The sequence below is a fragment of the Balaenoptera borealis genome (genome assembly GCF_965194805.1).
Source record: "Balaenoptera borealis genome assembly, chromosome: 16".
Taxonomy (NCBI): Eukaryota; Metazoa; Chordata; class Mammalia; order Artiodactyla; family Balaenopteridae; genus Balaenoptera; species Balaenoptera borealis.
In genome coordinates, this window is record NC_138872.1 from 52,740,101 (window position 1) to 52,767,066 (window position 26,966).

The following is a 26,966-nucleotide window of genomic DNA, read 5'->3' on the forward strand; positions in this document are numbered from 1 at the left end:
CCCCAGGTGTTCACTCCTGGCACTAAGAAGGCTTTCCAATAGTAGACTTCACCCAGTCCCCAGTCTAACTCCCCTTCTAACAAACTTAACATGCAGAGCTCTTCTTGGCCTTGTTTTCATGAGGTGATGTCACAAAATACTGCATGTAAAACACTTAGCACAGAGCCTGGCACATAGAAAATACTCATCTATTTGTGCCACCTGTGGGTAGATAAAACCGGCAAATTGCCTTTTTTTTTTTAGTTGTTTTTTTTTGTTTGTTTTATACTGCAGGTTCTTACTAGTCATCAATTTTATACACATCAGTGTATACACGTCAATCCCAATCGCCCAATTCAGCACACCACCATGCCTTTCTTCTTAAGTACCTGGTAGTAAGAGCAATGTAAGACCACGCTGGGGAATCCCCTGGTGGTCCAGTGGTTAGGACTCGGCGCTTTCACTGGCAAGTTGGCCTGGGTTCAGTCCTTGGTTGGGGAACTAAGATCCCACAAGCCATGTGGCACAGCCAAAAAAAAGACCACGCTGGCAGGAATTCTGGGGAGCAGTCTGCTTTTGACAGACAGGATTGATGACTTCATCGTTATAGTCATATTTCAGAAAGCAGGTCAGAGGCCCTTACTGCAGGGTCCCATGAAGGCACTGCAAGGGAGGGCCAAGTATATATACTTTTACATTACACACATATGTTTTACATTATTATTTTTACCCCACTAGTCCTCTTGAAAAAGAAACCAGAACAGATTCCAACAGGCTTTTTCGTCAAAGGGAGACTAATGCTGGGGGCAATAAAGACCCCTGCCCCTTCAGTCCAAATGGGTACAAAGGAGAACTGGGAGATGTGGACTGACCGTGAGCAATAGCCACACACCCTTGTAGCAAAGGTAGCACATGAGACCAGCAGAAAGGCTCCTGGGTGGAGAATCAGTACCACATGTAAGCAGAAGCCTGGCAGAGGCAGACTAAAAGCAGCAGGCCCGACATCAATGGGGACAAAGCCCCGTAACACCAGAGACCAGAGGAAGTGTTAAAACAGTACCAAGTTGTTTAGTTTTTTTCCAGGGAAAGCTATCAGAAATCACTTTAAGAATTTTTACTGCAGTAATGAAAGAACTTACAGGTCTCAACGCAGTTAGGAGGCAGAGGTAATGGTCTAGGTGAATTCAATAATGACAAAATGGTTAATGAAAAATGGCACAGCCCCCGCCCCAATTCTGACAAATCTTCCAGTTAATGTCCTCAATTCATCACTGAGACACCTTGAATGTCCCAGAAGCTTCTGTTAAGAAATCAAAACTGGTGACTCACCAGGATCCAAAGCTGCTTCAGGGAGATAGATTTCTTCAGGCAGAAAGGATGGGAAAAGAAAATACTAAGAAGTTTCTGAAATCCTAGGGTGTGTTTTGGACATAACGAGGAATTGTGTTTGCCTCTCCATCTCCACTTTCCCTCTAGGCAGGAAAACGTTCTAAATCCTGGGTGTGGTTCCCCACTCAGAGGGTGAAGCTGCTCTTGAGGGAATTTCGCGTTCTCTTGGCAGGGGGTCCAGGTTAAGTTTGGGAATCCTGCCCCAGCCACTGGTACAAGAGCGAGGTGCTTGGGTTTCTCCGAGCAGCCCTCATCTTCAGGAATGATTTCCAGAACCCAAAACTTCAGTCCTTTCTCAGGCTTGGGCAAAGCCAACGAGTCTGCGCGTCCCGCAGCTTAGCTTCCGGCGGCATCTGGGACAGGGCGCTGCGTCCCTAGAACCGCCCGCGTGCCCCACCGGCTGGTCCCATGGAGGACAGCTCCCAAGCCGGCCCGGGAGGAGCAACGGCTAGGGGGTGGTGGCGCTCGGCAGCCGCCTCGCTCCGGCCGCACGCACCTGCCGCATCTCCCTTCAAGGCCGCCCTCCGCCCGCAGTCCCGGGGAACCTACGCTCGCACCGCACCCGGGGGCCCGCGGGCACGCGCTCCACGGCTGCGCCGGGGCGCGCCCCCTCAGGCCCACCCTCCGCGCAGGCCCCGCCCCTCCCCGGCTAGACCTGGCCTCGCGCCGTCTGCGGGCTAAGACTCTGGCGTTTGGGCCGGGCGGCGCTGCGAAGGCTTTCCGTCTCCTTCCACCCAGGAGGTTACGAGCGGTTACCAGCGACGCGACAGTACTCCCCGAAACTTCCCTGTCCGCAGGTGGGCGCGCTAACCCGGGGCCGACAGCGGGGCCGGGCGTCTAGGCCTGCCCTAGTGGTCCCGCAGGCGGCGAGCACAGAGCTGGGCGGGGGTGGGCAAGTGGGAAGGGGCGTCTCGGGGTCGGAGAAGGGCGGGCCTAGAAGCCCACGAAAGCTCTTAAGCACGCGAGGTACCTCTTCAATTTTGTGTTAGCTCTGTCTGGCTACAGGGCGGGGAACGGATGGGAGAGGACGGGAAAGCAGAGCGGGAGACTAAGGAGACAGGTGCAGAGAGTAATGCCGCCTGGAACAGGAAACGAGCAGTGAGGAGGGAGAAGTGGACACGAGGTGAGACCTTCAGGACGTAGAGCCGACAGGACTTTACGTGGGTCCAGCCCGAAGTCTAAAACCTTAGGATGACCTCCAAGGGCACTGAAAATCTGGCCCTGATTTGTCTTTGCTCCTCTTCTCTGCTAGCGGCCCGTACAGCAACCATCCAGGGACCTTGCCGCTTCCGAGGGGAGATGCACTCTCACACCGAACAGCCTGTGCAAACGCTCCCCTTTGCCCGGACTGCCCTTCTCCCTCTTTCCCCCACACTGTAAAGGCCAGCTCAGAAGTCACACTTGCCCAGCTCAGATATGTCCCCTACCACCCAAGCACTCGCAAAGCCCTCTCTGTACTCATCTTAGCTCTTACACATCCAAACGCTGGTTTGTTCCTATTCCTTTTCTTTGTAATTCTAAACGCCCAACACCACACTCTGTGCCTAGCAACGTGGAATTTGCAAAATCAATGAATGCTTTTTTTATTTTTTGCTGTGCCACGAAGCTTGCGGAATATCAGTTCCCCAACCAGGGGTTGAACCCCGGACGGGCAGTGAAAACCTGGAATCCTAACCACTGGGCCACCAGGGAACTCCCTCAATGAATACTTTTGAAAAGGGTGTGACTGCCAGTCATTTATTCTGGGACTTTATGACCATTGGGGGAAAAACAGATGTTTAATGCATTGAAGTAGAGTGCTGTCCAATATAATCATCTGATATTCCCCCTCAACTTCTTCCACAATCCATTCTACCCTAGGCTTGAAAGGTGTCTCCACAAATGCTAATTTTTTTTTTGTTTGTTTCTCTTTTTTTTTTTAAACATCTTTATTGGAGTGTAATTGCTTCACAATGGTGTGTTAGTTTCTGCTTTATGACAAAGTGAATCAGCTATACATACACATATATCCCCATATCTCCTCCCTTTTGTCTCCCTCACACCCTCCCTATCCCACCCCTCTAAGTGGTCACAAAGCACCGAGCTGATCTCCCTGTGCTATGCAGCTGCTTCCCACTAGCTATCTATTTTACATTTGGTAGTGTATATATGTCAGTTACTCTCTCACTTCATCCCAACTTACCCTTCCCCCTCCCCGTATCCTCAAGTCCATCCTCTACGTCTGTCTTTATTCCTGTCCTGCCCCTAGGTTCTTCAGAACCTTTTTTTTTTTTTTTTTTTTAGATTCCATATATATGTTAGCATACGGTATTTGTTTTTCTCTTTCTGACTTACTTCACTCTGTGTGACAGACTCTAGGTCCATCCACCTCACTACAAATAACTCAATTTGTATGGCTGAGTAATATTCCATTGTGTATATGTGCCACATCTTCTTTATCCATTCATCCGATGATGGACATTTAGGTTGCTTCCATGTCCTGGCTATTGTAAATAGAGCTGCAATGAACATTGTGGTACATGTCTCTTTTTGAATTATGGTTTTCTCAGGGTATATGCCCAGTAGTGGGATTGCTGGGTCATATGGCAGTTCTATTTTTAGTTTTTTAAGGAACCTCCATACTGTTCTCCATAGTGGCTGTATCAATTTACATTCCCACCAACAGTGCAAGAGGGTTCCCTTTTCTCCACACCCTCTCCAGCATTTATTGTTTGTAGATTTTTTGATGATGGCCATTCTGACCAGTGTGAGGTGATACCTCATTGTAGTTCACAAATGCTAATTTTATAAGTAACAAAAATGTTAAGACAATAAGATATAAAATTGTATTTACAATGTAACTTACCTATTTTTTAAAATACATGAAAATATACCAAAGTGTTAAGTGAGCCTATCATCAGTTGATAGAATTTGGGTGCTTTTTATCTTTCTTATATATCTTTTTTATAATCAGCATATGTTACTTCCACAATAAGGAGAAAACAAACACTAAACAGGTGGTAACTCATTTACAAGAGCAGAGTATGTCATACCATTAAATTGAAAACCAAGTCTGTCCTTATCTTCTTAAATAACTAGTCAGCATATATATAGCTTCTTTGTTATATGCTGCGAATACATTTAGACTTTAATGCTTTCCCCACATCCATTCCACCTTAGATAATCTGGGACAATAGTTCCTCATTATTCAAGTCCTTGTCTAAAATAGAAAAAAATATAGATTAATGAACATATTGATACATCAAAAAGCCCCAAATTTATTACTTTCAAATCGTGTATTTTATAAACAATATAAATCGGCATTGCTGTGCTAAGTGAGGTCAGTTGATAAAAACAATGACAGTTCACAACAAGTCTAGTTCATGTATCATTACATAACTGCAGAAATCTTTAAACACAATATCTAATTACTACAACCAGAAGTTGAAGGCATATTGAAGGAATCCTTAATATTATGAGGCCTACGTTTCAAAAAGCTACCAATTCTAGAATGGATTCTACTCTGGAACTGCTTCTTGATTATTTCTTGTTGCATCTCTTTCAGTGTAAAATGGAACCTTTGAAACTCAGGTGTCGCATCAACAAAGTCAAGAAGGTAGTCCAAACTCTTTCTTACAGCAGATAACTTAAATTCAGCAGTCTGCTCCTCAGCTCCCGCTTTTTGAACAACTTCCTTTGTAATTCCACCTTTTGTTTTCGGGGGGCTGCCCTTTTCTTCTTCATCCCCATTTAACCACACCCTATCGTCATCCAGCTTGGTTTCCAACTCCCCACATTTCTCAAGAATTTCTCTATAATCCCCATCTTCTAAGCCTTGAAGATCATATTCAGGTTCCTTTTTGTAAAGAAGATTTTCCCATGCATTTGCTATGGTTATTTGTTTTACTTCATCCCAACTCTTTGCCCAGTTAAAAATTGCACTTTTTATGTTGTAGATTTTAATCTTGGAAACTCCTTTTTCTCCTTTATCTTGCTCATCATCACTTTCTTCAAAAATTACAAGACTCTCCTCAAGTTGCTTCCACCTATAAAGTCGTTTGCAGCTCAAGATAACACCCTGATTCATTGGTTGAATCAAGGTTGAAGTGTCATGGGGAAAGAACATGCATTTTATTCGACCATCCTCACTGGTTAGTGATTCAGTGGAAGGGTGAACTGGAGAATTGTCCAGAAGTAACAAGGCCCTGACATCCTCCTCATGGAATCTTAGAACATTAACTTGAAAGTGCTTGACCTCAGGAACAAAGTTTTGAAAAAACCATTCTGAAAACGATTCTCTGGTGAACCAAACATCTTTACTAGGTTTGTATATCACAGGTAATGTACATGTGTCCTCTTTTACACTTCTGGGCAGCTTTGATTTTCCAATAATGATTGACTTTAACTTATGAGTACCATCTGCATTTGCACATAAAAGAGCAGACAATTGTTCTTTGTTTATTTTCCTCCCTGGCAGGCAGATATCTTTTCTGCTTGCCTGAGTATTTTCTGGCATTGACTTCCAAAAGAGGTCAGTCTCATCCCCACTGTACAGCTGAGCAAGACACAGTTTCTCCTCTTTGATAAGCATGGACAGTTTTTGTCGAAACGGCTCAACATTTTCTGAAGCTGAACGTAGGACTTGTTCCCCACATGCTTTTCGGTTCCCAATTGCATGCCTATTTCGAAATCTAAAAAGCCAACCAGTGCTAGCTTTGAAGTCTGTTCGCCCAAAACACTGTGCAAATCTCTCGGCAGCAGCCTGAAGCTCCACGCCTCTCACAGGGACACCAGCTGAGCGTTTCTGTTGGTACCACATGTAGACTGCGTCATCCACGTCACCATATTTGGCTCCTGTTGTTCTCTTTCTCTTCTCAGCCCCTACTAATGGCATGTCCTGCTTCAGTACAAAGTCCAAAATCAATTTCTTGTTCTTTTTAATGTCATAAAATGTTGATTTACTGATTCCAAATTCATCCATTACACTTTTAAGAGATCGTCCCGCTTCAATCCTACTTAGAACCTTCATTTTCTCCTCCAAATTCAGTGTTGTATATTTCCCTCTCTTATTCATACTGAATTTGGTTTCAGGCAATCAACAGGGGTAAAAAGGAAAAAGCATTACTGAATTGGAAAAAAAAAATTAAAAATGAAACAACTCCCCATCCCCCCAACTAACACAACGCCCCCCAGAAGGCATAGGAATTTATACTGAAGGGTAATGGGCTAAAAAGGATAAGGGCTCATGATTGAAGTGCTAGTCTAGCAGTAAAGGTCTGAACTCGGAAAGTTGCCACTGCAAGGTCCAGTCTAGTTGTTGCTCCTGCAAGACATGGATGGTCAGTCTTCAGAACCCCCCTTCTGAACGCTTTTTCTTCTCTCCCTTGACAGATGCAGCAGCACCAGTCAGGAATAACAGGAATGCCTGCATATTCTCCCTAACTGAATACAGGAAAAGACACAAAAGGAAGAGAGGAGGTGAGACGTGCTCACAAGAGGGACAGACTCAGGTAAGATAAATCTCAATAAAAAGTGGTGCTTCACAAGGGAGTGTGAAAGCCTTAAAGGCAAGGACAGAATAATATTGTGTAACAGAGATGCAGTGTGGCTTCTCCTCTTCCAAAACAAGCTGATTTTACCTCACTGCCAGAAAGGAAAACGGTGCTCATATTGCTCTGCATCTGGTGTTCACTGGGCAGCAGTCCATCCACCTGGATAAATACTCCAAGCTACCCTGACAGTGGGATGTCTAGAGAGTTGGAATTCGGGAACAGTTGTATCTTTCGGTGAAGAAGAAAGTTAGTAGGTTCTGTTGTCCATATGAATGAAATTCAACTTTTACTGCATTCAATACAGCATTCTCAAAGACTAAGCTTTAACTTGAGTGTTTCTTATGTTTACCAAGGTAATCTGTAAGTATATAAATAATGTATTTGTTACTGGCACTTTTCCACTCTCAGATCTTCTTCCTTGTGTAAATCTGGTGTATTCTCAAGTGTTATTTTCCACTGAACTGTTCCATATTTGGGATATTATCAAGTTTCAGAATCATGGCAATTCTTAGAGATGAGTCCAAGTTTTATAAAAATTTTACAGTAGTTAAAAAAGTATTAAAAAGATCTGTCCTTGTGATTGTTTTCCTAAATTTACACTTAGTGTTAAGTAACATACTTTGTATATTTGAGACTTTATCTGATTTCTCTTCATTATAGATTTTACTTAATTTGACCTAAGACTCAATTTTTCCATTGCTTGAAGAAATTTTGAAGGTTTCTCTATTGGTGATTCTGATCACTTGTTTCCCATAAGTCCTTCTGTTGGCAAACTCTTCTATAGCTCTTTGCCCTCAAATATTCCTTTCAAGTCCTCCTGGTGCCACCCAGTGCCACTCCATGTCTGTAGAAATGTCCTACTCTAGATTAATTTCATGGTTCTCATTCCAGATATACAACCTCATGGGAAGTAACAAAAACTGCCACTTTTATCCATTCCAGGTGCTATGAAGAAAGAAAAGTATGTCAGAGAAATGAGAAAAATGGTATTTCAGTTATTTTTCCTCTCCTTTAGGGCAGAGCCCGACTGACTTTCATTCATTTCTCAACTACACAGAATTCTCAAAAGCCTCTCACCTAGAAACCCAGAAGGGTCCAGGCCATTAGTTTTCCTCTAACATTTGTTGCAAGAAATGTCAACTGCTTTACAGAGTACTAAGAGGATCATGAAAGTACGATAGTTAATAGGGTATAGAGCCAATGACAGGCTAGGATCAAGCAACCTTCTAAAAGAGGCAGCTCTAACTAAGGCAATTACTATTATAAATGGAAAAAGGAAAGAGAAAGTGTTTGTTTGTTAGCCAGTAGCAGCACCATTAAAGCAGCCAGTCACCCAGCAAAACCATTCAGCCCACTATGGCAGTTGTGTGGTATCTCAAAATAAACTGCATGTGTTTGCTTTCATTGCTTTCCAGCTGGACATTCATTATTTCTCAAACTGTGCCCAGGCAGGGAAAGGTGAAATCAAAAGGAAAGACTCAGGGGACCTTTGTGGGCTCCACAGCAAGGGTAAGGAACTATGGCACCAAACTTTAAATGATGACAATCATCAGTGACCCTCATTCACAATTCACCATTTTGTGCCTTGCTTCCTCTTCTTCCTTTCATAGGGTCTCTTTTCCCACTTTCTTCTCCCCTTGTTCACTAACCAGCTCCCTACCTATGTTATGAATCAGGCCTGCCAATTCACGGGCACCGCTGGCAGAACTCCATTTATTCAGTTCAAGTTCCAATTATATGCTCAGCCTTGGTCCAGATGATGAGGATCTCAATGCTAAGAGCTTTACTGCCCACTGGTTCTGACTGGAAGCAGTAGTTACTTTTTTTTTTTGTATCACATATAATTCTTTATTCCTGCATAGTCTAATTTTTATTTTTATTTATTTGTTTTTAACATCTTTATTGGAGTATAATTGCTTTACAATGGTGTGTTAGTTTCTGCTTTATAACAAAGTGAATTAGCTATACATATACATATATCCCCATATCTCTTCCCTCTTGTGTCTCCCTCCCACCCTCCCTATCCCACCCCTCTAGGTGATCACAAAGCACCAAGCTGATCTCCCTTCTCCCTGTGCTATGCACTGCTTCCCACTAGCTATCTATTTTACATTTGGTAGTTTATATAAGTCCATGCCACTCTCTCACTTCATCCTAGCTTACCCTTCCCCCTACCCGTGTCCTCAAGTCCATTCTCTACGTCTTTATTCCTGTCCTGCCCGTAGGTTCTTCAGAACCATTGCTTTTTTTTTTAGATTCCATATATATGTGTTAGCATACGGTATTTGTTTTTCTCTTTCTGACTTACTTCACTCTGTATGACAGACTCTAGGTCCATCCACCTCACTACAAATAACTCAATTTCGTTTCTTTTTATGGCTGAGTAATATTCCATGGGATATATGTGCCACATCTTCTTTATCCATTCATCTGTCGATGGACACTTAGGTTGTGGAAGCAGTAGTTACTTTTGAAGAAACTAAGTCCCAACATGAGATTCTAAGAAAATGAACCTGCTTTGAAATATATTCAGGCGACTTAGGCAGATGCTTTTTTTTTTTTTTGGCTGCGCTGCACAGCTTGCGGGATCTTAGTTCCCCAGCCAGGGACAGAACCGGTGCCCCCTGAAGTGGAAGCACAGAGCCCTAATCACTGGACCGCCAGGGAATTCCCGTCAGATGCTTATTATTATCACCTCTGCTTAATCCTTTTCTCCCCCTCAAAAAGGATCAAGATCTATGCCTCAGAGGAGTGTAACACCAGTCTACCTAAAAGCAAAAATAGCATAATGACCTGGTAATGGTCTTCCATTTTTGTTCCCACCTTAAACTCAGCTCCAGATGAACTGCCCTGGAAAGAAGCTCCCTCAAAAACCCTCAAATGATGTTCTTTATTTACTTTATTAAATGCAATCTCTTCACTTCTATTCCAAGCGCTCCATAGTAGATCCACAAGAACTTATTTTCTAACTCTAACTCTTTCTCTAAATGTACCCGAATTACATTTAGTAAAAAAAAGTACTACAGATTTTCTCACTTGCTTATCTCTGAAGCTTTCAAGGCTTTGCTCTTACCTTACCCTCTGCCTGGAATGTGGCCCCACTCCCTGCTGCAGGCAAATCCCTCAAGGATTTTTATAATTTTCCCCAACCCCAAAATCGACTTTCATTTCCTTGGAATTCCCACGGCGTTCAGCTTATGTCTTACCCTTTCCTACCTTGTGTTGCTGATATTTGTGAAATTGCCTCAGTCCTTTCACCAGATCCCTTGAATCAAAGGCTCTGTCCTATCGAATCTGTAACACTGGCTACACATAGTAGACTTAATAAATAATCCCTTGACTAGTATAGGCTGACACTATGAAAATACTGACAACTGGAAATATTGGAGGCCAACAACCGAAATACTCAGATTCTTATAAATATGATTCAGTTAATATTTATGGAATGCCTACCTTACCCAGGCAACTCTACCAGACACTATAGGACAAGATGAAAAGAAGGTTCCCATGCTCCAGGGAGCACGCTGTGGTGGAAAAAGCAGAAGACAGGACAAAGGGGCCCTAAATTCCACTGGAGGACCTGCCACTGGTGAATTATGTGACCTCGATCAAGTCACTCCTTAGCTCTCAATTCTCTGTCAAGGAGATCTACAAAAGGAACCTATTTCACAAGTAAAAACCTACCTCACAAGAAAAAACAGAATCGTGTGTGCACGCACAGCCCAGAAATGAGTACACACTCCTGAGGGGCCGTCGATCCTGACCGGGGCAAAACGGCCTCCTACTGTAGGAGGCTGCGACAAGGCCCTGGCCGGCAGCTCGGGCACGGCCGGCTGAGCCGCGGTAAGGTCGGGCGCCCAGCGCACGGAAGGGAACGGTGACCCTCAGGGCGGGGCCCGGGTAACCAGGCTCCGCCGGCAGCCCGAACACGACACAGGAACGACCTGGACGCACGCGCCCCACAGAGCTGGGACGCGAGACGGCGACACAAGGGCGCCAAGCCGCGCGCAGGGCCCTCTAGGCTGGGCGGGCCTGGAGACTCGGTGGACTTAACTCTTTCTTGCCGCCAGGGCTGAACCCGGGCAGGAGGCCGGTCGCCCAGCGCGGCCTGGAGCGGCGGTGCTCACGGACCCAGCCGGGGCTGAGCGGGTCCTCCCCGGAAGCGCGTCACTTCTGCCTCCGGTTGGAGCGCGGGTCGCCGCGCAGGGAGGATTTCAGGTGGGGTAGGGGGGCCGGGTGGGTCTAAATAGTGCCCGGCCTGCGCTCCCAAACCCCGGGGCCTGGGGGGCCCGCCCCTGAGTGGCGCGTGGCGGGGAGCTGTCCTCCTTAGAGCGGTGGCCGGGCCGGCGGCGACTTGTGGTAGAGCCCCGGGAAGAGGTAGCGGCCTCCACGAAGCCAAGCCGTCCGAGGTAACCTAGAAGTGGCTTCCGCTTCGGCGCCGGCTCCGGAGCCCCCGAGAGACGCCGGCCGCTGCTCGGGGCCGCTGCACAGCGGCCGGTGGTGTTTCCGAGCCGGGCGACAGGACTGTCTGGGGCGAGGCCCGCCGTCAGGCTCGTGAGGCCGCTCTCTCCAAAGTTTGTGCGGGCGGCGCCCGGGGCCGCGCGGCGGGAGCCCGCTCGGACACTGCCCGCAGGCACAGTGCTCGCGGGCGCGCCAGGGCGGTCGTGTCCACTTTCCCGCCTCCGCCGGCGTTTCCTTTACTGGCTGATGTTACTGCGGGAGAAACAGGCGGTCCAGCCTCAGTCAGATCAGCTTCCTCTGATGCAAAAGCCTGGGAAGTGTCCACAGCACCTCAGAGTCATCGGGGGCCAGCCGTCTGTGAACATCGTGGCTTCCTGGGCAGAATTTCGGTGTCCTTTCTGCTGGATCACCTCAGGGAAAGTGAGCCTCACGAAGCTCTCCTCAGCCTCGCTTAGAGGTCTAAATGAGCCCTGGAGAAAGGTAGCAGCTGAATGTAATCATCACCAACTAACATGCTGTCCTTTTTTTCCAATTGACATTTGGATAAACATTTTGTGAACAAGGATCAGCTGTAATTTTTCCTAGGTCAAGTAACGAGAAGTTAGAAATACAGGTATAGGACTTCCCTCGTGGCACAGTGGTTGGGAATCAGCCTGCCAATGCAGGGGACACAGTTCTAGCCCTTGTCCGGGAGGATCCCACGTGCGGCGGAGCAGCTAAGCCCATGGGCCACAACTGCTGAGCCTGCGCTCTGGGGCCCGTGAGCCACAACTACTGAACCCACGAGCCACAACTACTGAAGCCGGAGCGCCTAGAGCCTATGCTCCACAATGGGGCGTGGCCCCAGTCGTTGCAACTAGAGAAAGCCCATGCGCAGCAGCGAAGATCCAACACAACCATACATACATACATACATACATACATACATACATAAATAAGTGAATTTGGAAAGGAAAGAAAAATTATACAGGTATACATCTTCTGCATGGTGCTCTTTATATGTCTTGCAAAGAAATGCCAAGACAAATGTAGAGCAACTAGTTACTTAATTGGGGGATGCTTTTGAGAAGAATAAGTCTCCATTTTTCTGAATTACTTTTCTTCTACTCTGGTCTCATTGTTTCAGCTCTCCTGCCAGTTTTCACACAATGGAAAGGAGCACCTCAAATGGTCCAGGAAGTGAAGGCTTCCATCTTCCCAAAAGGATAAAGGTCATAGAAGTTGTACCCTCTTACTGAAGACAGACTAGGACGATATGTTGAAATTTAAGAGAAACTCAGAATATTCTCCTGATCTTTCCTTTACAAGGAGAGGATGGCATAGGAAGTGCATCAATTAAATCTTTGGATAATCCCCAAACTCCTTGGAGCCAGTGGGTACTAGTTTTTTCACCCACCAACCTTTCCTGATTTTTTTTTTTTTTTTAAGGCAAAGTGATTTATTGGCATTTGTCTTTAATAAGCTGTGCTGTATTCCGTTGAATAATAGAAAGAAAAGGAGAGAAACAAGGGCCTGGCAGTAGATTTTTAAAGTTCATGTTTCTCTCATAATAAGTAACAAGTAGTAAAGTTCATGTGACTTTCTTACTGACATGCACTTTTTTCTGCCCTCAATGCCTTAGGAAGAAGATCCTTTTATTGATTTTGTTCCAGACCAGACTGGGCCTCAGTTGTCAGAGGTAGTGCTGGAGGTGTGTCCAGTAGAGGAGCAGAATTGTTCCTCAAGAAGAATGATGACCATAGATCTGAAGGTGGCTGAGTACTTGAACCCTCAGATCAGGACTCGGTGGGAGACCAAGGGACCTGTGACAGGGAGCTCCAGTCAGCATAAGAAATATGCCCCCCAAACGGACAGTCTCAGTCCTGAGAGGTCTCACCAGCATTTCCGGAGCTTCCTCTATCATGAAGCAGCTGGACCCCGGGAGGCTGTTGACCAGCTTCTGGAATTATGCCGTCGGTGGCTGAGGCCAGAGATTCATTCAAAAGAGCAGATCTTGGAACTTGTGGTGCTAGAGCAGTTCCTGTCCATTCTGCCCAGGGACACCCAGACCTGCATAAAGAAGCACCATCTACAGAGCATCGAGGAGGCTGTGGTCCTGGTAGAACACTTGCAGAGGGAATCTGGTCAAATGAGGAATGGGGTGAGAAGAAAGATTCCTGTTGTGTACAGTGAAATAGGGTGATGGTGGATGTACTGGGGCAATTGAGAAATAAAGTGAAATAGGTAACTTCTGTTGTCCCTTTAGGACATGTAAAGCAGGATGCAAAAGCACAGATCCACAGCCATAGTCAGTGCATACGATTCAGAGATCCTGAGAGAGGCTTCCCTGGCCTTAGGGAGAGAGTTGCTTTTGGCCCTCTTTGGAGCCAGGGTGTGTTGAGGGTAATGAGCCTAGTCTGGCTTGGCGAAGGAGATGGGCCTCAAGTTCTTAGAAACAAACAAAAGACAATAAGGAGTTGGAGAGGACGGTACAGATCCAAAAAAGGAGTAATTCTCAGAGACCGAAGGAGAGTGAAGATACGAAAGAGAGGGAGAAACCAAACAACAAGAGGAAGACTGCCCAGGAAGAGAAAAAGTAGAAAGGAAACAGGGAAAGAAAGATTTGGAAATCCCAACAGAGTAGCTGAGAGAAGAAAGAGCGTGAGGGATAGTGTCCTCTGTACCGTAGACAAGGGCCTCCACTGCCCCTCCCTCAGTGGTTGTTCCTTGGCTGTGCTGTGAGCGGGGATCCAGGGCATGCCCTTGGGCAGGTGGCGGCATACCAGCTGGCTTCACAGGCCTGCTCAGAATACCGGGAGGGCACACGTTTTGTGTCAAAATCATTTGAGGATAAATGGGAGCCCTGACCCTCTTTTTTTTTTTTTTTAATTTACTTTTGGCAGCATCGGGTCTTCCTTGCTGTGTGCAGGCTTTCTCTAGTTGCGGCGAGCAGGAGCTACTCTTCGTTGCGGTGCGCAGGCTTCTCATTGCGGTAGCTTCTCATGTTGCGGAGCATGGGCTTTAGGCGCGTGGGCTTCAGTAGTTGTGGCTCTTGGGCTCTAGAGCCCAGGCTCAGTAGTTGTGGCGCACGGGCTTCGTTGCTCTCTGGCATGTGGGATCTTCCTGGACCAGGGCTCAAATCCGTGTCCCCTGCATTGGCAGGCGGATTCTTAACCACTGCGCCATCAGGGAAACCCAGAGCCCTGGCTCTTTCCTCCCACTTTTTTCTCCATTTCATCCCAATCCTCTGTGAGACTCTTCCCTGCCCATGTGGAAAATATGGTTGACAGGACAACTTTTAAATTCAATTCCTTAATCTTTTGAGAGAGTTAGAGGACAGGAAACCACTAAGGCAAGAATCTAAGTTGGGAGAGAAAGTCTGTCAAGGCAGCATGAGAACAGGTGGCCTGTGCAACCCTGTTAGTGGTCTGAGCTGGGCTGGATGCAGAGGGTGGGGGCTGCTGTCTGGGAGGGCTGGCAGTAACCACACCTTTTTTCCTCTTCTGCCAATTTTCCTATATTTTGTGTATAGTTCTTGTGGAAAATTGGTGGTCCCGTATCTCTTTTAAGTCTCTGTGACATTTCCTTTAGTGTCTCCTTCCCACAGTTTGCACTCTGCTTTTTCCTCTCTCTCCCACCAACTCCCAAACCAAAAGTAAGTTCCATGGTAACAAGGATGGGCATTATTTCTAGGTTGCAGACCATGAGCTGGGAAAGGAGGCAGTGCTCTTGGGAGAAACAGCAGAGGCCCTAGGCTTCAAGCTGAAGCCAGCAGAGGCCCAGCAAGTGGGCATGTCCCAGGATGAAGAATTTTGGAATACACACCAGAGTCTACAAGAGCTGCTGATCAGGAATACCCACAAAGAAACTGAGCCTGTATGTGAGAGGGGTAAGGAGCTTCACGTTACTTTCCTTCTCCTGGGAGCTGCGATAGTAATTTGTTAAGCCAGAATGTTGTTACCACTCTCTTGCTTGCCCTGTGGATCTACTAATGCAGCCACGTTAGCAATTAGGATGCCCCCCAGGTTATGGTAGAGCAGACCAGGTGTGGGTGAAGGTGGGGATTGGCCTAAGATACAGAAATCTCCAAACCACAGAACCCTGGTAATAACACTGGGAACTCAGTTTTTTAGAAAAGTGGAGAGGGTCGAGCCCACCTTGTCCTCATAAAATACAGAAGGAATTGGGATCAGAAATGGGTTGTCAGTGGCGGAATGTGAAGAAAATTGTGTACCAGGAAAGAAGTAATAAATGATTAAAATCTCCTACTGTATACTGGAGTCCCTGAGTACGTCATTTTCAAATATGTTTAAGCTTTGTCTAACTCTGAACAATTTGTGTCATGAGAGGAAAATAAAAAGGGTTTTTCCTTTTGTTAATTTTGCTCATGAAAACTGGGGAATCTGTTTAGAGGCTGGTAGATACTTGGTTCTCATTAACAAGGAGAAGGCCATTTCTGGGCACCATACACTTGTAAAGGTGTCTCATCAATACTGAAAAACTCAAGGTCTTCTGTATTTTAGAAATGAGCCTAAGATATTCAGAAACAGAAGCGAGAGAGATTTCCTGTGGCTCTCCTTCACCCACAGCGGTGTCTGCTCACCGGATCCTAGCCTTTCCTGAGCAGACAAACACCAAAGACTGGACAGTGGCACCTGAGCTCATCTTGCCTGAGTCCCAGGTGAGCTGTGCTTTCCAGCTTTTTAGGGCTGCCTTTCCCTGCTGCCCTTGACCCGCGCTCCCCAGCAGGTGTTCAGAGCTGTTAGTCCAGATGTTCCCCAGGATTTGGGGCACTTGTTTGTTGATCCCTTGCCTCCTTCCTTTCTGCCTTCTCACTTTTTAAAAATCAAATGCTGTTAGTTCCTTTTGTGACTGGCTTACCATGCAGTTGATGGCTCAGAAGGTTGGGCTCCTTTTGAAGTGGCAAGTACTGAGCTAAAGCCCATTTTCTTCTCTAGAGCTTGTTGACATTTGAAGAAGTGGCCATGTATTTTTCCCAAGAAGAATGGGAGTTACTGGATCCTACTCAGAAGGCCCTCTACAATGATGTAATGCAAGAAAACTATGAGACTGTCATCTCTCTAGGTAAAGGTTCTCCCCTTCCCTTTGCATAGGAGTGGAGTAATCTGTCCTGTTGTTGGCGTACTGAGAATGCACCCCTGTGAGAGAGTCTCTGTTCTAGTAGCTGACTGGTTCTCAACTAGATGGTGTAGGCAGGGAAAAGGTATATCCAGATCACCAGGGAGCTTTTTCCCAGTGCACATGATCATTCCTTATCCTAAATCTTGATCCTTCCTGCCTTCTTTCCCTCCAAATTGCTCTTCTCTTAACTTTCCCATCTCCACAAAGGACACCGCCATTCACCCAATATTTTAGCCCAGAAAACTTGGTCATCCTTTACACCGATCTTATCGTACCCCAGTAGTACTACTGCATCACTAGTCCTCTTGGCTCCACCTTCACCGTGTAGCCTGAGTCCAACCAAGTCTCAGCCTGCTGTGCTTTAGCATCGTGGTGTAAGCCAGCGGCATCTCTAACAAGGTCCACCTCAGTACTTTCTATCTGGCACCCCCTGCCACCATTCCTCCCCTCCCGCAGGCTGTTTTCCGCAGAGCACAGCCAGAATCTTTTAAAAACTGGATCATATCAGGACATTTCTCTGCATCAAAACCTTACTGTGACTTTTCACACATTCAGAATGAATCCAAACTCCTTGTAGAGGCACCCAGGACCCCCCAAGTTCTGGCCCCTCCTCACCTTCCTGCCCTCATCTCCTGCCACTCCTGCCCTGCTCAGTCCTCTTTAGCCACACTGGTCTTCTTGCTGTTTCTTTTTTTTTTTAATATATAAATTTATTTATTTATTTATTTATTTTATTTTGGCTGTGTTGGGTCTTCATTGCTGCATGCAGGCTTTCTCTAGTTGCTGCGAGCAGGGGCTACTCTTCGCTGCAGCGCGTGGGCTTCTCATTGCGGTGGCTTCTCGTTGCGGAGCACGGGCTCTAGGGCCGCGGGCTTCAGTAGTTGTGGCGCATGGGCTCAGTAGTTGTGGCTCGCAGGCTCTAGAGCACAGGCTCAGTAGTTGTGGCGCATGGGCTTAGTTGCTCCATGGCATGTCGGATCTTCCTGAACCAGAGCTCAAACCCATGTCCCCTGCATTGGCAGGTGGATTCTTTTTTTTTTTTTTTAAAGGAACTCCTTTATTTATTTATTTATTTATTTATGGCTGTTGGGTCTTCGTTTCTGTGCGAGGGCTTTCTCTAGTTGCGGCAAGTGGGGGCCACTCTTCATTGCGGTGCGCGGGCCTCTCACTATCGCGGCCTCTCTTGTAGCGGAGCACAGGCTCCAGACGCGCAGGCTCAGTAGTTGTGGCTCACGGGCCTAGTTGCTCCGCGGCATGTGGGATCTTCCCAGACCAGGGCTTGAACCCGTGTCCCCTGCATTGGCAGGCAGATTCTCAACCACTGCGCCACCAGGGAAGCCCGGCAGGGGGATTCTTAACCACTGCGCTACCAGGGAAACCCTTCTTGCTGTTTCTTGAACTCACCAAGCTCATTTCTACCTTTGCATTTCCTTTACTTGGCACACTGGACTCAGTACTACATTTTCCAACACCTCTAATTTTTGTCCAACTCAGGAGAATTCATGTCATGTAAGGAAAAAACAAGACTTCCTTTTATTGACTTCACTCATGAAAACTGAAGAGAGTCAACTGGGAAACCCATCTTAGGGGCTAGTAGATGCTTGATTCTTGTTTGAAATGAGATAGCCACTTCTAGGTACCACATAACACTTGTAAAGTGTTCCATTTCTACTGAAAGATCAGGATCGTCTATGTTTCAGAACTGAGCCTAGGATGTTCAAAGACAGAAGGGAGAGAAATTTCCTCTCACTCTTCCACAGCAGTGCCTGCTCACCAGATCCTGGCCTTTCCTGAGCAGACAAATGCCAAAGACTGGACAGTGGCACCTGAGCTCGTCTTGCCTGAGTCCCAGGTGAGCTGTGCTTTCCAGCTTCTTAGGGCTACCTCTCCCTGCTGCCCTTGACCCACACTGCCCAGCAGGTGCACAGAGGTGTGTTAACCCAGATGATCCCACTCAAGAACTGGGCACCTCCCAGGCTATTTGCTGATCCCTTGCCTACTTCCTTTCTGCCTTCCCACTTAAAAAAAATTCATGTGCTGTTAGTTCCTTTAGTGACTGGCTTACCATGCAGTTGATGGCTCAGAAGGTTGGGCTACTTCTGTAGTGGCAAGTACTGAGCTAAAGCCCATTCTCTTCTTTAGAGCTTGTTGACATTTGAAGAAGTGGCCATGTATTTTTCCAAGGAAGAATGGGAGTTACTGGATCCCACTCAGAAGGCCCTCTACAATGATGTAATGCAAGAAAACTATGAGACTGTCATCTCTCTAGGTAAAGATTCTCCCCTTCCGTTTGCATAGGAGTGGACTAATCTATCCTGTTGTTGGCGTACTGAGAATGCACCCCTGTGAGGGAGTCTCTGTTCTAGTAGCTGACTGGTTCTCAACTAGATGGTGTAGGCAGGGAAAAGATCACCAGGGAGCTTTTTCCAAGTACACATTCCTTACACTATTTGGAATTCTTGATCTCTTCTTCCCTCCAAACTTGCCCTTACATCTTGCCCTTATCATCTCCGTAAAAGGAATACCCACTCATCCACTTGCTCAGAGCAAGAAACATCCAGTCATCCTTTACCTTGATCTTGCTGTAATACCCCACTAAGTCTAACACATCACTCTTGGCTCCACCTTCACAGTGTAGCCTGAGTCTGATCATGTCTCAGCTTCTTGTGTTAGCATCCTGGTCTCAGCCAGCAACATCTCTATCAAGGTCCACCTCAGTACTTTCTAACTGGCACCCACTGCCACCACTCCTGCCCTCTCAGTCTGTTTTCTACATGGCAGCCAGAGTCTTTTAAAAACCTGATCAGATCATGACATTTTTTGCTTCAAAACCTTGCAATAACTTCTCATAAGGTTCAGAATAAATCCAAATTCCTTACCAAGGCTCTCAGGACCCTCCAAAATCTGGCCCCTCCTCACCAGCCTGCTGTCATCTCCTGCCTCTCGTGCCCTTGCTCTGGCCTCTTTGTTCACACTGCTCATCTTGCTCTTTCATGGACTTGATGTGCTCATTTCTTTCCCCTTCCCTCTTCCTGGCCCACGTTTCTGCCACATGGTAAAATTCTCATTTTAGGGTTCTGCTCAGATATCACTTTTGAAAAGAGGCTTTTCCTACAGCCTTATCTAAAATATCTTCACAGAAGCAGAATCTTAACTGTTCTCTTACCCTGCTTTAGTTTTCTTCAAAACATTTATCACTTCCTGACATTTTATTTGCTTGTTTATTAATGTTAGATTGTCTCACTCTGCACTAGAAGATAAGCTCTGTGAGATCAGGGGGTTTGGCTTACTCACCACTGTATCCTTAGCACATAGAGGGTGTCTGGTGCACCATAGCCACTCAGCACATATGTATTGAATGACTGAGTGATGAATACTTTCCATACTTGGCAATATGATTTAGAGAAAGTCCACTAAGTAGTTCTGGTCTGTTTCCTCCACCTGGATGTGAACCAGTGAGCTCTGGCAATGGTAGAAATCTTTCCTGGTCCAGTGTCTGGTACCTGAGAGCTAAATTGAAAGTTGCTATAGTATAAGAGGAATCACTTGTGTTTATGATACCCAGCCCACTGACCTTCACATTGACTCCCCTAGACCTGGCCTTATCCAGTATGAGTCTTCCTAAAGACGTAATAGGCCCAGGTATATTTCCTACAGCCTTTGCAGTTTGGTCCTACCTTAGTAGAATACGGGGTATTCTTGGTAGCAGAAGATGGGGATCATGCACTGGATTCCCATGCCCTATATCCTTTTCATTGGTCCAGCTTAGGTTTATTTCTCAGTCTCTACTTTGCATATCCACCCACAAATGAAGTATGTTATGAACCTGATACCAGATATGAGTCTATCCATTTAACCATTTGGTGTTGCAGACTGTTAAAGTATCCTTTGCTCTTCCTGAAATAGTCTGGAATTAGTGGACTATTGTTGTTACCAATCCTTGACCTCAGTTTTTCTATTTCACAGCATTATTTGTGCTCCCCAAACCTAAAGTGATCTCCTGTCTAGAGCAAGGGGAAGAGCCGTGGGTTCAAAGATCCCTGGGGTTCAAGGACAATTCTGGAGAGCTGCCTACCGGTAGGTACACCATCGGAAGAAAGGAAATGTGCCTTAATAGGAACTTTTACAAGGGCTTAATATTTTATAGTTCTGCTTATCTGTTTTTTTAAAAAATTAGTGTTCATCCAATTTTTCTCCTCATTACTGTGGCTTTCTTGCTCTGTCATATAGTTAGCTGTTTCTTATGTTTATTCCAGCAGGGCTAAAGCTCAAAAATGACACTGAAAATCTTCAGCCTCTATGTCTTTCTGACTTAGAAATACAAGCACCAGTAGATATAGCATCAAAAAAGGCCAGATTGAAAGTCCCCCAGAAAACTATGGGCAAAGAAAATCATGGTGATGTGCATAGGGTGGGGAAATGGCACCGAGATTTTCCAGTGAAGAAAAAAAAGAAACTTTCAACCTGGAAACAAGAGCTGCTGAAACTTATGGATCTTCACAAAAAAGAGCGTGCAGGAGAGAAGCCTTTTAAATGCCAGGAATGTGGGAAAAGCTTCAGAGTTAGCTCTGACCTTATTAAGCACCAAAGAATTCACACTGAAGAGAAACCGTATAAATGTCAGCAGTGTGATAAGAGGTTTAGGTGGAGTTCAGATCTTAATAAGCACTTAACAACACACCAAGGAATAAAACCATATAAATGCTCATGGTGTGGGAAAAGCTTCAGTCAAAATACAAATCTCCACACACACCAAAGAACTCACACTGGAGAGAAGCCCTTTACATGTCATGAATGTGGAAAAAAATTCAGTCAAAATTCCCACCTTATTAAACACCGGAGAACTCACACAGGTGAGCAGCCTTATACCTGTAGCACATGCAGGAGAAACTTCAGCAGACGCTCAAGCCTTCTTAGACACCAGAAACTCCACCAGTAAAGGGAAGCTTGTTCAGTGTCCTCAGTCTGAAGAAATTCACCAAGTGGAGCTTGACCTTAAAGTTATGAAAAGTACAAAATTATGAAGCATGAAGAATTTTTCATCAGTGGAATTTTTCATCAGGAAACTTTGGGAAATAAACATGTTTCACAGAAGGAATCAAGGTTGAGTCTGCAGGGAATGTGTTAGTAGTTGTACTACTTGCTGTTTTTACTAAAAACTTTCAGGGAATTCCTTAACAGGAGAGGTGTTCTGAGAACATTCAGAGTAAAGGGGAAAGCTGTTTTGGGATTGTATTTGGCAAAATAGCAAATTGAGCTTCAAATAGTGGATGCAGCCATGAATTCTTCTGTGGTCACAGAGGTGAATATTGTTGGTTTGCATTGATTTCCCCAGCCACTCTTAAACATACATGTTAGAAACATTTGTAGCATGGTGTTCCAAAACAGAAAGCAATAATATGATGTTTAATTGCATACCATTGTCTTCCAGGTTTACCAATTTCAATAATCTCATGGGCAGAAATGAATTCTAATGTAAAATTTTTGAAGAATCAAATTGGATTTTCTTAACTGTCCTATCATCGGGTACTGTTCACAAATTTGGACATTGTTTGAGTTCCTTTTTTAAGTTTTTAGCAAATTCAGCTCTTGAATCCTATTAGAACAGTTTTTACCGTGATGAAATCATATTTACTTCACCAATAGGGAATCTGCCCAGGTGAACTAATCACTATTGTATGCCTCTCTGGTGGTGGATGGAAAAGGGAGAACACCTCTAAGAAGGAGATATTATGGAAACGAGTTGGAATCTTTAGCCATGTAAAGAAGAATTTTCTCGAGTAAAAGAAACTAGACTGTTTACTTAGGTCACAATATCAATAGGATAAAACAGCCATGAAAATGAGAACTTTTCCAAGGTCTAAATGGAAATTAATGGCAATTCAGGATCACCTTCTCAGGTTTTTATCTGTTTGCATTTTAACTTGGCTTTTGTATATCATTAAGAACAAGGAGAGGGTTATATTTGTCTGGGAACTGGAGTGTTTACTGCACCAGGATCCTGTGGGTCACAGGGCATGTTACTCTGGGAATCCAGTGAGCAGGAGACCAGTTCCCAAAAGCAAAGATTTGGGAGAGGATGCTGAGTGGTAGGCAAGGACGGACAAATACGCATCTATGTTGGTTGACTTACACTGTAACTGTTAAACAGGAAGGGTCATCCTTCTGTCTTCTCCATCGTATCATGTAACAGCCTTAGTGTACATATTTGATAGATTGCTGAAAACCTCTGTAGGCTGTGGATTTTCTTGTAGCTCCACCTTTTATCTACAACAGTGATGCCGGTGTGTTCCTGATAGAGCATCTAGGTGTAATCAGGAAAGGAGTTAAACAAGGAAATAAGGCTCGAAAGAGATCCAGAGGCTTGTTAAGACCCCATAGCTAGTGGGTCTGTTGGCTGTCACTTAGCTGCATCAGTCAGGCCTGAGGGCAGGATTAGTAGGACTCATCTGTATGTTGTCCCTGCCCAGCCAGCCTGGATGACATTGTATCGTATCTATTTCTATTTCTAGCTTGTAAAACATTCCTGTTTCTTGACTGGTTACTGAAACACTCTTAAATCTCCAGTTTCCATATGAAATAGAGATAACACTCAACTCAGGTGTTTTCTGGGGATTAGAGGGGTTGATGAAGGAAAAGCACCTAATGGCCTGGGCAATAGCAGGGTCTCAGTCAGTGTGCGTGTCCTTCCCTTTCCCCTGGTCCCCAGTGGTATGTTGGGTGGACTGACTACATTCAAGGAGCAGATGCATTTGTGGCTGTTGCAGCTCATTCCAGGAGCTGAGCACTCGTGGTGGTGGTTTGCTCGGTTGATTTGGTCCTTGGCTTCAGTGCTTTATGGTGTAAGTCACCTGAGGTTTTGGTCTGCCGCTGTCAGCAGGATTTCATTTTCTTCTCTAAGATGATCTGTACCAGTATGCCAATGTGCTTATTTCTTAAGCTCAGCCAGCTCTGCAGCTCTGGTCTGCATAGATCTTACCCAACAGTCTCAGCCTTACACCCCTGGGACTCTGTTTCTTCTCTCAAGATATACATGTGGATTTCTTGCTGACACTGCATTCATTCATTTAAGTTAATGAGGGCCTATTATGTGCCCAGGTAGTCTCCTAAACTAAGGATATAGTAGTGGACAAGGAGACAAAATGCATATCCTCATGGAGCTTGTATCCTAGTGAACAGTAAGAAGGGAGTGGTTAGACTCTTTTCTCCTTGCAGTTAGACAGGATCCTGAGATAGTTTTGAGCAGTGGGTTGTGCACAGAACTCTCACTTCTCAGCTTAAGCGTTTATTTTTTGGTGCAGGACTCTCTAATGCTGTCTTTTCCTGCCTCAGTCATATAAGCCCATACAGAGAGAGGGGTCACAAGTCACAACAGTCTGGAATGCCGAGCCCCCCACATTGGGGAGGGGTATCTGTTCCAGAGGGTCTCCCAGACCTATAATGGATTTTGTAGGGATAAGAAATAAACTTTTGTTGCGTTAAATCACTGCGATGTTGATGCTGTGTGTTTCTGCAGCATAACCTGGCCTGTCTTGTTGGAAATGCTAGAACAGATCCAGCACTTGCTGGATGACATATGTAACCCAGTAGATGTTGATAGTCTTCTTGAAATAGGAGAGATGTGAACCTTAGGATGAAACTAACACCATAGAAGGCAGAGCAGAGTGATAAATACTCAGGTTTTAGAGACACCACTGAGCGGTAGGATCAAGAATCACCTGACACCTAGAATTGACCAGGACTTTTTAGCGACATAAATCTATACGTTTCCTCTTATTGTTGAAACCAGTGTGATTGGGGTTTCTGTTCATTGTAACAGAAATCATTCTAATACATAGAAAAATACCTGATTTAAGATAATATATGTAGGAGAGGAACAATGTTCTTATATATACCTATTTAAAAGCTTTCATTATGGGGCTTCCCTGGTTGCGCAATGGTTAAGAATCCACCTGCCAACGCAGGGGACACGGGTTCAAGCCCTGGTCGGGGAAGATCCCACATGCCACGGAGCAGCTAAGCCTGAGCGCCACAACTACTGAAGCCAACGTGCCTAGAGCCCGTGCTCCGCAACAAGAGAAGCTACCGCAATGACAAGCCTGCACACCAGAACAAAGAGTAGCCCCCGCTCAGTGCAACTAGAGAAAGCCCACGCTCAGCAATAAAGAGTAGCCCCCGCTCGCCACAACTAGAGAAAGCCTGCGAGCAGCAATGCAGCCAAAAATTAATGAATTAATTAATTAAAAAAAAACTTTCATTACAGAAATTATCAACATATTTAAAGTAGAGAAATTAATATGACAAACCCCTATATAGGCTTTAGCAATTTTGCCAACTTTTGTCATTTATCTCCTCCAGTTTTTTTTTTCTGCGTCTATTGAGATGATCATATGGTTTTTATTCATCAATTTGATAATATGGTGTATCACATTGATTGATTTGCGTATATTGAACAATTCTTGCGTCCCTGGGATAAATCCCACTTGATCATGGTGTATGATCCTTTCAATGTGTTGTTGGATTCTGTTTGCTAGTATTTTGTTGAGGATTTTTGCATCTATATTCATCAGTGATATTGGTCTGTAATTTTCTTTTTTTGTAGTATTTTTGTCTGGTTTTGGTATCAGGGTGATGGTGGCCTCATAGAATGAGTTAGGGAGTGTTCCTTCCTCTGCAATTTTTTGGAGGAGTTTGAGAAGGATGGGTGTTAGCTCTTCTCTAAATGTTTGTTAGAATTCACCTGTGAAGCCATCTGGTCCTGGACTTTTGTTGGAAGATTTTAAATCACAGTTTCAATTTCATTACTTGTGATTGGTCTGTTCATATTTTCTATTTCTTCCTGGTTCAGTCTTGGAAGGTTATACCTTTCTAAGAATTTGTCCATTTCTTCCAGGTTGTCCATTTTATTGGCATAGAGTTGCTTGTAGTAGTCTCTTAGGATGCTTTGTATTTATGTGGTGTCTGTTGTAACTTCTCCTTTTTCATTTCTAATTTTAATGATTTGAGTCCTCTCCCTCTTTTTCTTGATGAGTCTGGCTAATGGTTTATCAATTTTTTTTATCTTCTCAAAGAACCAGCTTTTAGTTTTATTAATCTTTCCTGTTGTTTTCTTTGTTTCTATTTCATTTATTTCTGCTCTGATCTTCATGATTCCTTTCCTTCTACTAACTTTGGGTTTTGTTTGTTCTTCTTTCTCTATTTCCTTTAAGTGTAAGGTTAGATTGTTTATTTGAGATTTTTCTTGTTTCTTGAAATAGGCTTGTATAGCTATAAACTTCCCTCTTAGAACTGCTTATGCTGCATCCCATAGGTTTTGGATCGTCGTGTTTTCATTGTCATTTGTCTCTAGGTATTTTTTGATTTCCTCTTTGATTTCTTCAGTGATCTCTTGGTTATTTAGTAACATATTGTTTAGCCTCCATGTGTTTGTGTTTTTTACGTTTTTTTCCCTGTAATTCATTTCTAATCTCATAGCGCTGTTGTCAGAAAAGATGCTTAATATGATTTCAATTTTCTTAAATTTACTGAGGCCTGATTTGTGACCCAAGATGTGCTCTATCCTGGAGAGTGTTCCATGTGCGCTTGAGAAGAAAGTGTAATCTGCTGTTTTTGGATGGAATGTCCTATAAATATCAATTAAATCTGTTTGGTCTATTGTGTCATTTAAAGCTTCTGTTTCCGTAGTTATTTTCATTTTGGATGATCTGTCCATTGGTGTAAGTGAGGTGTTAACGTCCCCCAGTATTACTGTGTTACTGTCGATTTCCTCTTTTATAGCTGTTAGTAGTTGCCTTATGTATTGAGGTGCTCCTGTGTTGGGTGCATATATATTTATAATTGTTATATCTTCTTCTTGGATTGATCCCTTGATCATTATGTAGTGTCCTTCCTTGTCTCTTGTAACATTCTTTATTTTAAAGTCTATTTTATCTGATATGAGTATTGCTACTCCAGCTTTCTTTTGATTTCCATTTGCATGGAATATCTTTTTCCATTCCCTCACTTTCAGTCTGTATGTGTCCCTAGGTCTGAAGTGGGTCTCTCGTAGACAGCATATATATGGGTCTTGTTTTTCTATCCATTCAGCAAGACTGTTTCTTTAGGTTGGAGCATTTAATCCATACATGTTTAAGGTAATTATCGATATGTATGTTCCTATCACCATTTTCTTAATTGTTGTGGATTTGTTTTTGTAGGTCCTTTTCTTCTCTTGTGTTTCCCACTTAGAGAAGTTGCTTTAGCATTTGTTGTAGAGCTGGTTTGGTGGTGCTGAATTCTCTTAGCTTTTGCTTGTCTGTAAAGGTTTTGATTTCTCCATTGAATCTGAATGAGATCCTTGTCAGATAGAGTAATCTTGGTTGTAGGTTCTTCCCTTTCATCACTTTAAGTATATCATGCCACTGCCTTCTGGCTTGTAGAGTTTCTGCTGAGAAATCAGCTGTTAACCTTATGGGAGTTCCCTTGTATGTTATTTGTCGTTTTTCC

At 44.6% G+C, this 26,966-nt stretch overlaps 1 protein-coding gene and 1 long non-coding RNA gene across 17 annotated transcripts in view; one reads left to right on the forward strand and one right to left on the reverse strand.

The window, feature by feature from the left end:
- Positions 1-4,605: 4,605 nt before the first annotated feature.
- On the reverse strand, positions 4,606-10,939 carry LOC309614197. Its single transcript, XR_014236066.1, has 2 exons — positions 10,584-10,939; positions 4,606-7,844 (listed from the first exon to the last, which is right to left on the reverse strand). It is a non-coding gene; the product is annotated as an uncharacterized lncRNA (long non-coding RNA).
- Positions 10,940-11,000: 61 nt separating this feature from the next.
- Positions 11,001-26,966, forward strand: part of ZNF75A (zinc finger protein 75A) — a 106,252-nt gene continuing 90,286 nt past the window's right edge. For 5 of the 16 annotated variants that reach the window (XM_082362079.1, XM_082362080.1, XM_082362092.1 and 2 more), the window contains exons 1-7: positions 11,003-11,840; positions 12,982-13,500; positions 15,033-15,228; positions 15,863-16,020; positions 16,298-16,424; positions 18,182-18,333; positions 18,624-18,750. In XM_082362079.1, coding sequence (XP_082218205.1) covers positions 11,607-11,840; positions 12,982-13,500; positions 15,033-15,228; positions 15,863-16,020; positions 16,298-16,424; positions 18,182-18,333; positions 18,624-18,750 — 1,513 coding nt within the window. In that variant the 5' untranslated portion in view covers positions 11,003-11,606. Of the gene's footprint in view, positions 11,841-12,981; positions 13,501-15,032; positions 15,229-15,862; positions 16,021-16,297; positions 16,425-18,181; positions 18,334-18,623; positions 18,751-20,447; positions 20,559-20,737; positions 23,968-26,966 lie in introns of those variants that run through there. The other 11 variants (XR_014236048.1, XR_014236049.1, XR_014236050.1 and 8 more) reach the window with 7 other exon arrangements.